The sequence below is a fragment of the Oratosquilla oratoria genome, chromosome 3, assembly GCF_046742065.1.
Source record: "Oratosquilla oratoria isolate Oo_2021 chromosome 3, ASM4674206v1, whole genome shotgun sequence".
In the NCBI taxonomy this organism is placed as follows: Eukaryota; Metazoa; Arthropoda; class Malacostraca; order Stomatopoda; family Squillidae; genus Oratosquilla; species Oratosquilla oratoria.
The window spans coordinates 19083863-19098689 of record NC_134779.1 but is presented as its reverse complement, the minus strand read 5'-3'; the positions used below and the strand labels follow the sequence as shown (position 1 = coordinate 19098689).

At 38.1% G+C, this 14827-nt stretch overlaps 1 protein-coding gene across 1 annotated transcript in view; it reads left to right on the top strand.

Annotated features, from left to right (window-relative positions):
- The window catches only part of LOC143020917 (uncharacterized), a 442767-nt gene that overhangs the window by 388626 nt on the left and 39314 nt on the right, over positions 1-14827 (top strand). Inside the window, exon 13 of the mRNA XM_076177865.1 lies at positions 2494-2685. Within this exon, the coding sequence (XP_076033980.1) occupies positions 2494-2685 (192 nt within the window). The remainder of the gene's footprint in view (positions 1-2493; positions 2686-14827) is intronic.

Sequence of the window (14827 nt, the reverse complement as noted above, 5' to 3'; positions counted from 1 at the left end):
GCTGGTAGGATACACTTGGAGGCAAATACTTTACAGTAGTGTTTGTAGGTACTCATCTTCTCTCTAATATTCTTTGTCAAGATGTAATTACTTTCCTGTATTTTTGTTGGGATGCATCTGCTCACCAGTATTTTGTTGTCATGTGTCTAGAGTTGTTTGATTGTTGTAACTGCTCTGATAGTCTTTGGCAGGAAGCATTTGCTCTCTAGACGTAATGATTGATTAAATGTCAGCCTTGATCTTTAACATAAGTAAAGATTGATTTCACATATGCCTTAAGAAATGTAACTCGTGCACAATAGAGGACCCAAATTATTCAAGAATTTTTGTTGTCCTTTTTAGTACCTAATAATAAAGGCATAAGGAAATTCGTAGTAGTTCGCCAGGAATGAAAAAAAGCAAAACACAAAGTCTCCTATTTAATTCTGTTACCAAAGACATTACTAGTGAACGCCATTTTTTTTTATTTATGATTCCAGGTCCTTTAGATAGCAACATATTTCACCTGTGTCTAGGAACTTCCTTTCCCATCTCTATTTTTTTCCAGCTACTCTAAGAACTGGTTTTCTAGCTGGAGGTTAAATATCCCCGCCCGTACGTGGTCACTGGGCATAGAGAAAAGTGCATAAAATAGGTCTGGATAGCTTTTATGGTCTACGGCAAAAAATCCTTGTTTAGGATGAGAGACAGGCGTTGTGATCAAAGACAAATTCAAATTTAACAAGGAAACAGGTAAAAGTTATTTTATCAATAGAGTGCTTAACAAGTGAAATAGACTTAGTAGCCATGTAGTGAGCGCTGAAACTATTGGGGATGATAGGTGATAATTGACATGGAACTGCCAAGTGTAGGCCTTATGGTCTCTTGCATTCTCCTTTATTTTAATGTTCTTATGGATTTATGAAGAAGTGTACAGCATATTGACTACACCATATTTTACTCTTACACGGATGCGAGATACTGCTGCAGGCTTTCAAAACTCATGAGACAATTGATTAACGTGTATCTTCCAATTTTCATTATTTAAGACAAACAGGTGACCCCTGACAGTTGACCTGGAAGACCAACACATACAACTTTCTTTCGTTAGTTCCTCACTTTTGGTATACATTTCAATAAATTTGACTAATGAACTCTTCTGCTGGGATTCGAACCCTCGCCAGAGCGGCTTGCTTCTTACAAGGCGAGGACCGTACTCGTCACTCCACCACGACCCTTCAAAACAGAACGAATTAGTTCACGGACTCGGCAGAATGATTAGTCCGTGAACTAATTCGTTCTGTTTTGAAGGGTCGTGGTGGAGTGACGAGTACGGTCCTTGCCTTGTAAGAAGCAAGCCGCTCTGGCGAGGGTTCGAATCCCAGCAGAAGAGTTTATTTCCAAATGTCAAAATGATACAAATTTGACTAATGTTTTACATTATTCTTAGCATCTCTATGAAAGCAGTGTGATGTTTTTGAGTTCATTTAGGTAAAGGTTACTATTGAATTTTTCCAGTAAACAAAAATAACGAATCCAAAAATATACTCTCTGTGGCCGAAGATCCTCAAAGTTGTTAGAGATCGACTGAATGCCAAACCGATTCCGGTCACTTAACATTATGTCTGATCTATTTTGCTTCTAATTCGTTTCCCTGTGAAACGTCATTCATACAGCTCATTCCGGTCATGGGTTACACACTGGGAAAGCAATTCTGTTTTGTAATTAAGGTACGTTTTGCTTTGTGTGATTATTAGCCAATGGCAAGTGACGCGAATTATACCTGGCATCATACTGTATTTGGGTAAACACGTTGGCAGGTTCGGTTAGGGTGATCGGTCTCGTACTCTACAGCTCGAAGCAAATTGTACCCATAAAAAAAAAAAAAAAAACTTCTCTAATCGTTTGACGATTATCGTTGAGCCATGCACGATCATCGTTCAACAATAATCGGACCGAGAAAAACAGACTTTTACGACTTCGGACAAATATCGCAGCTCGATAGTTTCCGTTCAACGATGGAACCGAATTACTTATTCGCTGTCTACCTTTCATACATACACATCATGTTTGTACGAGTATGTATGAGCGTATAATGAAATAAATTCTTATCAGTCTGAAACAGGCACTCGGAAGCAAATATGCATTCATTCGTAATTCACATCATAAATTCATTTGAAAATGTGCGTGCGTATGGAAACGTAGGTATGGAAATATATTTTCGCGTAAGCACACAGGTACACATAGACCTATACCACACGCACATACACAAAATCACCATCAATGTAGTCGTCGTCATCGTCGACGTCGTCGTCGTCGTCGTCGTCGTCGTCGTCGTCTTTGTCGTCGTCGTTGTCGTCGTCGCCGCCTTTTTTATCATTCTTATCTCATCATTATTATCAATATTATTACCGCTTCCAGTGATATAGTCATCGTAAGTATACTATCATTGTTATAATTTTCATGGTAATCTTCTTTATAATCTTCATCAATGTATTGTCTTTGTGGTTACAGTGTCGCACATTCCAACGCGAGGGTTGTTCCTCCGTGTTCAAGGGCCACAACGAACTGGTGACCAGAGTTTCGTGGCGTGGAGGGGCTGAGGATGACCCTCAAAGCATCTTCCTGTCGGCTGCTCTCGACGAAACGATCAAAGTGTGGCACCTGGAAAAACGCGAGCCCTTGTGTACCCTCAAGGCCCCACAGGTAAGGTACCGGGTCACTTGTTCGCAGTCTTGTATAGGGCGAGTGCAATCATTCGTCATGGAATACTTAGGAACCTCTGAGACCATGTTTGTATCAGGTAAGGTCCAGGTACTGTCAAAGGCTAAACGGTTCTCTTCGTATGAAGGAACCCCATTGCGCTCAAAGTCTCAGTTGGGTTAGCTGAATGAATTTTTTCTTACGGTGGCTAGAATAACGTATACAAGAATGAACTATAGCTCCATTTTATGGATAAAGTAAGTAATGTAATACGAAGATATGTTTATTAGGATCACTGAACTTCTTCAGCGTGGTTATACATTTGGGTTGCTGGGCTTACGAATATATACATGGCAGGGGATACATAGTGGGGACGTGGCAAGCTTGATAACACGTGGTCAAGTTTGCGTGTCAGGTGTTGATTTCAGGTCTAGACGAACTACTTGACGTACAAGTACACCATGGTTGAAGGGTTGAAAGATTGTGTGCATGGTTATGATATAAGTATCCATTCCAAAACTATGATTAATATAAACCTTAGTTGACATAAAATTAGATAAAAGCAATTCGTATATTTTTGAAGTTGGTGTAGCCATATCGATGATAGATTTCTAGCTCTGGAAGATTATAAAACACAATTCATGTATATGTGGATGTATTCTGGAGTCTATAGTCCATTTGCTACCGAGGGAGTTACACAGAAATGAATGAATTTGTCGCCAGCCAGATAGAGAAAAAATACCAACCGTTGCAATGAAGGTCAATCGAGATATTATATACTCGTATGTGCGCCATGGAAATAGATTGACTATCCTTGTGGGTTATTTCAGTGCAAAATTAAGGTCTGAGAATACTTTTTTTTTCTGGGGGGGAAGGAAAATGTCTCAGGAGTCGATGATATGACGTCAGAACGTCTTCATACATTTTTTTTTAATGTGGAGTCGAACTAGGTAATATGATGTCATACGAAAACCTTAACTGGTACTCACTTCCCATTCTCCAGTCTCTTCCAGCAACATAGAGTCGTGTTCTCAACTAGTGTAGTATATATAATGTGCTCTAGATTATTTATTACCTTATTCAGTAATTAGAAAACAAATAATTGAAATTATTAACAGGTACTCTCTTAAGCTACTGTACGTTTAAACGTAAAAACATGAAACTATTTTTCTTGTTACTGTTTTGTGCCTCCCCAGAATTCTTAAATTTATTGAATGCCGATAGGCAGTAATATTTTTTACGTGAAAGTATATTAGTGACACAAAATAACAATAATTCCCCACAATTAGAGATGCTGTATTAGTCATATAAACACCAAATCAACCTGCTTATGTATAACACAAATCTGTCTCAGCAAAAGTTACACCCAGTATCTCTTGATATGAGATCCGAGGGAAGACGAACTCTAGGTGATGACGTCAGGTCAGCTGGTCCCGACTCTAAAGGGCGTTCATCAAACAGGAGCGGACCTCGCCTTTTGGAGGCCGAGAACCCAATCTCATTTTGAGGCTCCCCTTCCCTCCTGCAAAGGCCCTTTCCCCTCTTTGTCCTTTCCTTGCCCATATTCGGTTCGGAATTTGTTCAATTCCTGACGTGAAAGGAGTTTCCACTGGTAATTATTCATTTATTCAGTAGAACTTCATTAATTTATTTTTTTGCATTATCGATTAATTTTTGTTTTATCTAATTATTACCACCACGACTGCTGGTGTCCAAAACATCGTTCAAAAATTCTGTGTGATGTTACTAAAAGAAAGAGAAAAGCATAGAGAGTAAGATGAAGTGAGATTGACACTTACAAAGAAACTGCTAAAAGAAAGAAACTGACAATAAGGAGCAAAAACAATGAATGAAAAGAAAAACGGAATAATAAAGAAGTGGTAAGAAGACGAGAAGTAAATAACAAAAGGAAAGGGAGAGACAGGGAGAGAGAGGAAGAGAAAGACAGACAGGCAGGCAGATAGACAGAGAGACAGACAGACAGGCAGACAAAAATACAAAGTGAGAGACAGACAAAAAGACAGGCAGACAGACAGACCAAAGGACAGGCAGGCAGACATATACAGAAAGACACAGACAGACAGACATACAGACAGACAGACACAGACAGACAGACAGAGAGACAGACAGGCAGACAAATACACAGGCAGACAGGCAGATAGACAGAAAGATAGGTAGACATAAATACAGGTAGACATAAAGACAGCCAGACAGAAAGAAAGGCAGACAGGAAGATAGGCAGACAGAAAGACAGGCAGACAGAAAGACAGACAGACAGAAAGACAGGTAGACGGAAAGACAGACAGACAGAAAGACAGGCAGACAGATAGAGAGAGAGACAGACAGAAAGACAAATAGAAAGAAAGACAGGCAGATAAAAAGACAGACAGAAAGACAGACAGACAGACAGATAAAGACCGAGGCAAGCAGGGAGGCAGCTATGCAATCAAGAGTTGCATTGTCAGACCGGTAGAAGGTCAGACAAGCTTGCTGGCACATAAAGCCATTCACAGACTGGAAAACCGTTACATACAAATAGCCAGGCTAATGAACAAACAGACAAACAAATAAGTGGAAGTAAGCGCTGGTGGACATGGTGGGCAAAATATTTTGCTATGAAGGGAAGAAAGAAAAGACAGAACTGAAGAGAATTGTACAGTTTGATCCAGAATAGAGAGTGTAAAAATCCTCAATGCGGTTGAAAGGTGGTACCTCTTTAACACGTTAATGTAGATTATAGGCCCTCCTCCTGTCTAATACGAACTAATTTCATTCCGCTGATGAGCAAGACTGAGACCAAATAGATTTCCAGTTAATTGAGGCCCTGTTTGATCCTAAGTTTGCTCCCCTTGACTGAATAGAATTGGCTGGTGTTGGCTAGAATGAAATATGTAAAACACGTCCCCATGTCGAATAGTTTGATGCTGGCCTTGAGATGCATCAAAGCCCTAGTAGTGCGTCTTATGTTGTTCTATTGCCATTTCTTTGATGAACTCGAGAGAACGAAGAACAAGAACAAGAACAACAAAAAGGTGAGAATGTGAACATCTTGGCGGACAGAAAGGTCGTTTGAAGGACGCTCTGAGTGGCAGATTGGCAGAAAGACATAAAAGGAACAACGAGGTCATCTAACAGGTGTGCTCCGCTTGGTCAAAAGAGATGCTAGAACGAGGAAGATGGAGAGGAAGAAAGGTGGCAAGAAAGGAGGAGGAAGAAGAAGAAGAGGAGAAGGAATAGTGGAAGACAAGGACTGGCAATGAATAGTGAAATGAATAATGGAAAATAAAAGAGGAAGAGAATGAAATGGAGAAAGGAAAAAAATGAGAGACGAGAGGTCATTTTAGTAAGTGACTGCGAGAAGGATAGGGAAAAGAATACGACAGATTGAACTGGAATTGAAGGAGCAAGAGAGGATGCTCAGAAGAGAATGGGAGAAGTTTGATACTTGGAAGGAGGGTTAGATTGGGAGTGAAAGTGGTAGGAGGAGTGTAAGAGAGTGGTATAGGTGGGAGAAAGAGAGGAAGGGAAAGGGGTGGGTCGGGGAGAGAGAGGTAGTAATAAGGTCGGATAGCTGGTTTGGTGAGCAAAGCATAAATCCGGATGCTCGGCTTCAGAAGCTGTCAGTTGACGGCTGAATGACGATTGATCAGGACAGGTGACGCGTAGTAAGAACTTACATACAAGGAGGAGGAAAAGAGGAGGAGGAGGAGGAGAAGGAGGAAGAGAAGTTGGAGGAGGAAAAGAAAGAGGAGGAGAAATAGGAGGTTGAACAGGACTATGTATATCAGGAAGGGCAGATCATTAAACGATAAAAAACAAAGAGAAAAAAAATTAAAGAGAAAAATGAAGATAAAGAGCAGAAGTAGTATTAGTAGGGGCAAGAAGAATGAGAAAAATGGGAACACAGAAGAATTTTAAAGTAAAAAATATAGAGACAAAAAGAGTTTATAAAAGAATATATGAGTGGAAAAAAGCGGAAAATATGTGAGATTATATATAAAAGGGTGAAAAAGAGTGTAAGATAGAAGTGAAAGAGATTGAAGAAGACATTAAAAAGGATGAAAAAGAGAGTGAAATAGGTTGAAAGAGTGAGTAAGAGTGAAAAGAGTAAAAAATAGAGTGAAAGAAGTTAAAGTAAAAAAGAGTGAAAAAGTAAGAAAAGAGTGAAAAAGAGTGAAAAGGACTGAAAGATTGAGAGAGGTTGAAAAAGAGTGAAAAAGAGAGTGAAAGTGAAAAGAGTGAGGAGAGGGAGTGATAACGTAAAACACTGAAAAAGTGAGTAAAAAATAACAAAAAAGAGTGCAAAAACGGTGAAAAAGAGTAAAAAAGATAATGAAAAAAGTAGAAAAGAGTGAAATTAGTAAAAAAAAAAAAGAGGGCGAAAAAGAGAATGAAAAAGATTGAAAAAAGTGAAGAGTGAAAAAATGTGTGATAAAGTGAAAAAATTAAAAAGAGCTAAAGGAAGAGTGAAAGAGGAAGTGAAAGAGTGAAAGAGAGAGTGAAGGTGAAAGACAGTGAGAGTGAGAGTGAAAAGGAGAGCGAAGGGGAGAGTGAAAGAGAGTAGAAGAGAGAATGGAAGAAACAGTGGAAGAGAGAGTGAAAGAGTGAAAGAGAGAATGGAAGAGAGTGGAGAGAGAGTGGAAGAGAGAGTGGAGAGTGGAAGAGAGAATGAGAGTGAAAGAGAGTGAAAGAGAGAGTGGGAGAGAATGAGAGTGAGAGTAAAATAGTAAAAGGGAGTAAAAGAGAAAGTAAAAGAGTAAAAGAGAGTAAAAGAGGGAGTAAAAAGAGAGTAAAAGAGGGAGTAAAAGAGAGTGAGTGAGAAAGTGAGTGAGTGAATGAGAGAGTGAATGAGAGAATGAAAAAATGAATGAGAGAGAGAGAGTGGGTGAGAGAGTGAATGAGAGAGTGAATGAGAGAGTGAATGAGAGAGTGAATGAGAGAGTGAATGAGAGAGTGAATGAGAGAGTGAATGAGAGAGTGAATGAGAGAGTGAATGAGAGAGTGAATGAGAGAGTGAATGAGAGAGTGAATGAGAGAGTGAATGAGAGAGTGAATGAGAGAGTGAATGAGAGAGTGAAGAGAGAGTGAATGAGAGAGTGAATGAGAGAGTGAATGAGAGAGTGAATGAGAGAGTGAATGAGAGAGTGAATGAGAGAGTGAATGAGAGTGTGAATGAGTGTGTGAATGAGAGTGTGAATGAGAGAGTGAACGAGAGAGTGAACGAGAGAGTGAACGAGAGAGTGAACGAGAGAGTGAACGAGAGAGTGAACGAGAGTGTGAACGAGAGTGTGAACGAGAGTGTGAACGAGAGTGTGAACGAGAGTGTGAACGAGAGTGTGAACGAGAGTGTGAACGAGAGTGTGAACGAGAGTGTGAACGAGAGTGTGAACGAGAGTGTGAATGAGAGTGTGAATGAGAGAGTGAATGAGAGAGTGAATAAAAGTGTGAATTAGAGAGTAAGTGAGAAAGTGAATGAGAGAGTGAATGAGAGGCTGAAGTAGAGAGTCAGTCGAGATTGTTCCTTCAAGAAGGATATCTTAACCCTTCACTATCCATACTATACTCAAGGTAGAAAATCACCTGAGAAGAACAAGAATGAATACTTGAATGTGATGGCTTCATCCATTGTGACAGTAAAGGGTTACGATCACAGTCAGAGTGGTGGTAGGGAAAGATTTGCGAAGTCGGGTTCTTTGATGAGAAGTAAGATTCGGGCTAATAAGAGGACCCGACAAATGGATTCTCCCAAATGCTGAGTTCTGACTCGAATGTTTCTCTTGAATTAAAACTTTATAAGAAGCGTTCATCATGAAGTGGGACTATTGCAAGTATAATCTACTGGCGGATGTTTCCTGCGGGATTTTTTTTAGTAGGACCTCAGTCCGAATGAAAGGTTCTTTGAAAAATTGGGGGTCAACATCGATTCTGTCAGGATGTTTTGCTTTTCAAGGAATGGAAGTGCAGTATTTTCAAAACAGTGAAGAAGACGAAGAGCTAATGGTGTAGGAGGAGGTTGCAAACTTAGGAGAGGAGGCTTCGAAAAGTTTACCTAAACTGGAAGGGATGTGTAGAAGAGAGAGATGATGTTTTATATTGGGAGGGAAAAGAGTTATCATAGAAGAGAAGCTTCTGATAGAGTTGTAGTGTTGAAAAATGCAGGATTGATACTGTGGGAGATAACTCTGAAGGAGAAAGGTAGAGAATGTCCTTAACCTCTTGAATACAAAGATATGTTGATAAGTATTTTAGACAAATGATTTGTATGATGGAGGACATAAACACAGGGGAAGGCACGGAACCCTAAACACTATAACGTTTCGTTCGAAGAAGCTCTACACGAACGAAACGTTAGAGTGTTTAGGGTTCCGTGTCTTCCCCTGTGTTTATGTTCTCCATCATACAAAGATATACGTAACACATAATGATGAGGATAACAACGAAGGATCTCAAACATCACAAGGGGGTGGTTGTCCTACACGAAAGACAAAATTCGTCGTGCTGTACACTCGACGTAGAAGACTAGAAGTATTGAGGACGGGAGATTATTGACAGGAATGAGGGTGAGGGGGGAGTGGTTGAGGAACTGTTTCGAAGTGAAAGGACATCTTTGATCGCATCCTTACGAAAGACTTCCGAAGAGTGAGCTGAAGGCGCACATATTTTGAGTAATTACGGAACCTGCATCCCTCTCAGTGATTACTCTATGAGTTCTGTTGTGTAGCATAAAGCCCTCGTCGCACATACCCGACTCGAATGACTTCGTATGAGTAGAAATGACTTAGGTTACAATCATTAACTTTTCGAATCTCCTAATGTCAAATCACCTTTGCCTGAGAGGCTCAACTACGAAATAAGGATAATTAAATTTATACAAAATATTAGACACATTGTTGAGTTGCTCTTAGTGAAGCGTAGAATACCGTAAGCAAAGTCGTCTTCCAGCTTTTCAAATTGACAAAATTTGACAAGAATCTTGAATGTGTGACGAGGGCTTAAAGGGCAGACGACCCCGGAATCGATCAAGACGCACTTAAGGTTAGCGTCTGCCTGATTTTTATCTGAATAGATAAACAAACAAATATCACGTGTATTTCTTCTACTACCTTTCCGAATTCTCTCTTCACCATGTCTCACTCAGTCATATATTCTGTACTTTGCTTCTTCATTTTATAATTCCTTCTTTGTATCAGCACTAAAGATATAATTATACGAAAGCGCTCTGCTTTGTTAGTTTACTTTTCCTAGTGGTTACTTAGGCATTTGTGAACACACGTTTCTATTGTTTTTATTGAATATATATATATATGTCGTGGCACATTGTGAATTCACACACACACACACACACACACACACACACACACACACACACACACACACACACACACACACACACACACTTCAGCGAATGGACGGCTTGGATGACGTTCTGAAGAAAACTGAAGTCTGTGGATCCCAACGCAAAGAGAAGTGCCTAGTGTTTTTATAGGGTGGGGGGGAAATTGCTCGTGGAGTAGTGGGAAAGTAGGAAAGAGGAAAAGGGGAGGGATTACTGAGGGAAATGGAAGGGAATGAGGAGGGAGTAGACTTGGCCCAGCCAGACAAGCGAAAGGTAAACAAAAGACTGAGCGATGATGAAATGTCTAATAAAAATGTAAAGATTAGAAGTATAGAGAGGAGCAATACAGTAGAAAGTGACGAGAATATGTTCCAGGGATTTAAAGAGGGTGGGGGGGGACACAACCCTCCCCCCCCGACTGATAAGACTAGAGGAGAGAGTTGATAAGGTAATCGAGGACTTGGAAAGTAGGTTAGGTAATGTTGACTCCATTTTCCAGAGAATTGAAAGGTTGGAACAACTAGAGAAGGCAAACAGAAACTTAACTGATGAAATAGAGGACCTAAAAAGACAGTTAAGAAATGTAAAGGAGGAGAATGAGAAATTGAAGAAGAATAGTAATGAAAACAGAGAGACAATAGCTAAAGAAGCTAAAAATTGGAGAACAACCCAAGAAGAGAATAAGGTTTCATTCACTGACATAGTCAAACAGCAATTGAAAGAACATAATGAAGACTCAGTTATTAAAGTGATGAGACAGAAAGAGAATATAGTAAGAGAATTAGCTGACAAAAAGAAATGTATAATTATATTAGGAATGGAAGAGAAACATAACCCAGATAGAACCGCAAGAATCAAGGAGGAAAATGAAAGAGTAAGCAGTTTATTAAAATTAGTCCAGGAAGATGAACCAGAAATTATAAAGGAAATTGAGAAAAAATTCAGACTCGGAAAATATAGTACAGATAAGACCAGACCAATTAAGATTAAATTCAGGTCACAAACAACGGCAGAGAAAATTCTATCCAAAACAGGGAAACTAGCAACAAATGATCAATATAAAAAGGTATGGATAAAAAGAGAAATGAATAAGGAGGAAAGAGAGGCAGAAAAGCAGAAAAGAAGTGGCAGAAAACTAAGAGCGTCTTACACAAATATAGATGGATTGATAACAGGATTGAATGAACTGAATGATTATTTGAAAGAAAAAGAACCGGACATAATGGGAATTGTAGAAACAAAATTAAAAGGCCCACTACCACCCAACAGTGTAGGACATGATGCATACAATTATTGGATTAGAAACAGAGAGAAAAAACAAGGGGGTGGAGTTATGTTCCTGACTAAGAAGGATATAAACGTGAAAGGTGTCATATATGGAAAGAATACAGTAGAGATGATTATGATAGAAGTGGAAGACCGAGATAAGAAGAGCAGAAAATTTGTGATCAATTATGTGCCTCCGAAAACAGCCTCATGGGAGGAGAGTGAACATAAAAGTATGTTAGAGGACACAAAGATAGCATTAACTAAAATAATGGAAGACGGAGGAAGAATAGTTATGATGGGCGACTTTAATTGCAAAGAAATCTGCTGGGAAGAAATGACAGTAAAGAGTGGTGATGACTCATGGGGAAATGCTCTACTTGAGATGATTACTGACCATTCAATGACAAAATGGATACAAGAGAACACTAGGTATAGAAATGAAAAAGAACCATCGAGGCTAGACTTAATAATTACATCTGAACCTAGAATAGTGGACAAGATTGAATATAAAACACCAATAGGTAAAAGTGACCACATATTGATTGAACTGGAACTTAATGAAGAAAAATATATGAAAAGAAATGAACAATATAGAAAAGGAAGAATGATGTATGAAAAAACAAACTTTGATAAAATAAGAGAATTCTTCCAACAAGAAAACTGGGAAGAAATATACAAAGAAGAAACATCAGTGGAAGAGAAATGGAATATTTTGACAAAAATTTACAAAAAAGGAGTGGAAAAGTATGTCCCAAGACAAAAACAAGAAAAAGAATATGTAAAATGCTGGTACAACAAAAGTTGTAGGGAGTTAAAAGACAAAAGAGACAAAGCCTGGACCAAATGGAAAAAAGACAGAAGACCTGAAAAATGGAAAATATATACTGGTTATAGAAATGAATATGTACAAAAGTGCAGAGAGGAAAAAAGAAAATATGAAAAAGATGTTATAGAAAAGTGTAAAGATCAACCAAAACTATTTTACAGATTTGTAAACAATAAACTGAAAAACAAACAAGACTTGGAGAAATTAAGACAAGGAGTTGAATACACTGAGGAAATGGAAATGGCAGAAATATGACATTTTAAATCGGTGTTTACAAGGGAAAATATACAACCTGAAGAGATTGAGTGGAAAGAAAAAGTCCCCCCTATGGAAGAAATAGAAGTAACAAAGAATGAAATATTGACACACTTGGGTAATTTTGATGTCAGAAAATCGCATGGGCCAGATGAAATAGCAAACTGGATTCTGAAAGAATGCAGGAATGAACTGGCAGACAAAATACATAGCATAATAAGCAGTTCCTTAAAAGAAGGAAAAGTTCCAGAAGATTGGAAAAAAGCAAATGTAGTACCTATATATAAAGGAGGAAATAAAGAAGAACCTACCAACTATAGACCAGTCTCTCTAACAAGTACAATAGCAAAAATTTGTGAAAGAATTATCAAAAGTAGATGGGTAAAATACTTGGAAAAAAACAACGTACTAAATCCAAGGCAATTTGGATTCAGACAAGGACGATCATGCGTCACCAATTTAATATGTTTCTATTCAAGGCTAATAGATATAATACAAGAAAGAAATGGATGGGCTGATTGTGCATTTCTAGACCTAAAAAAAGCTTTTGACAAAGTACCACATAAGAAGTTGCTTAAGAAATTAGAATATGAAGGAGGAATACAAGGTAAATTGCTAAATTGGATGGAAGACTTTTTGCAAGAAAGAAAAATGATAGTAGTGATAAGAGACCAGCACTCAAAATGGAATGAAGTAATAAGCGGTGTCCCGCAGGGAACAGTTCTGGCCCCAATAATGTTTGCTATATATATTAATGATATGGATGAAGGAATTGAAAGCTATATGAGCTTCTTTGCAGATGATGCAAAACTACTGAAAAGAGTGAAAACTGAAGAAGATTGTGAATCACTACAGAGAGATCTAAATAAAGTACAAGAATGGAGTAGGAAGTGGGAGATGGAGTTCAATACAAAAAAGTGTAGTATAATGGAATTTGGAAAAAGCAAAAACAGAATAACAGGATCATATAATTTGGGAGAAGAAGGAATAAAAAAAGTAGAAAATGAGAAGGACCTGGGAGTCATTGTTATGAATAATATGTCACCTGAGAAACATATAAATAAGATTTTTGGAGAAACTTATAATTTAATAAGAACAATCAAAGTGGCAATATGCAGCAACGATATGGTCACCAAGTACAAAAAAATGTATAAAAAAAACTTGAAAGAATACAAAGAGCAATTACAAAATTGGCACCAACACTCTCAAAACTATCATATGAAGAGAGACTACAAAAACTTAAACTACAGACACTAGAGCAAAGAAGAGAGAGAGGAGATTTGATAGCTATTTACAGAGTCATGAAAGGCATAGAAATTACTGATAGAGAGAATATGATAAAATGGGATGACAGAAATACAAGAGGACACGGAAAGAAAATAAAAAAAGACAGCTATAGAAGAGATTTGAAAAAGAACAGCTTTCCTCACAGAGTAATAGACAGTTGGAACAAGTTAGATGAGAAAGTGGTGTGTGCAAAAACAATACATGAATTTAAAAATAGTTTAGATAAAATGAGATATGAAGACGGGATTCCACGAGCATAGCTCCCCTTCCCGTAAAATACAACTAGGTAAATACAACTAGGTGTGTGTATGTATTTACCTAGTTGTATTTACCTAGTCGTATTTTACGGGACGAGAGCTATGCTCGTAGTGGCCCGTTTTCGTATCTCTCCTCATCCAGTTTTCGTATCTCTCCACATCCAGTGGAGAGATACGAAAACGGTTGTGTGTGTGTGTGTGTGTGTGTGTGTGTGTGTGTGTGTGTGTGTGTGTGTGTGTGTGTGTGTGTGTGTGTGTGTGCATAAGTTTCACAAGTCATACGTGAATCACAAATATGCAGTCTACTAGGAAGAGGAAAAACACACAAGTCGGAGCGTTTTCGTGATATATTCACATTATCAAGGAGTACAGAAAAGTGAGTACAAACAAGTTGAGATACAGAGTATGAATAGGACAAGTGAGATATTTACCCCTCTCTCCGAAGCCTGAATGCTGAGTTTGGGTCTTTCGCGAGGTCGTGGAAACAGAAATTTTATCACATTAACGTTTGAAATATGTACTATTTATATTATTGACAATATATGGATCTAATCTATATAATCCTAAACTATTATTAAGTTGGTCATAATTGTATTTGATATTTCCTGACTCTATGATATTTCTTTCTGTTATATAACCATATATAATACATACATACATACATACCTATATACATACATACATACATACATACATACATACATACATACATATATACATACATACATACATACATAAGCAATTATAGTTAGGGAGACATAAATAAATAAACCGTAATCGTGATAGCAAATAGTAGAGACCAAATAGTAGAGACCAAACTTCAAAAAGTCATTTGGGTTAGATAATTTTTGTTCACAAAAATACGAATATTTTTCTATTCAACTCGTTGAAAATGTCAAATAACAAGAACTTTGT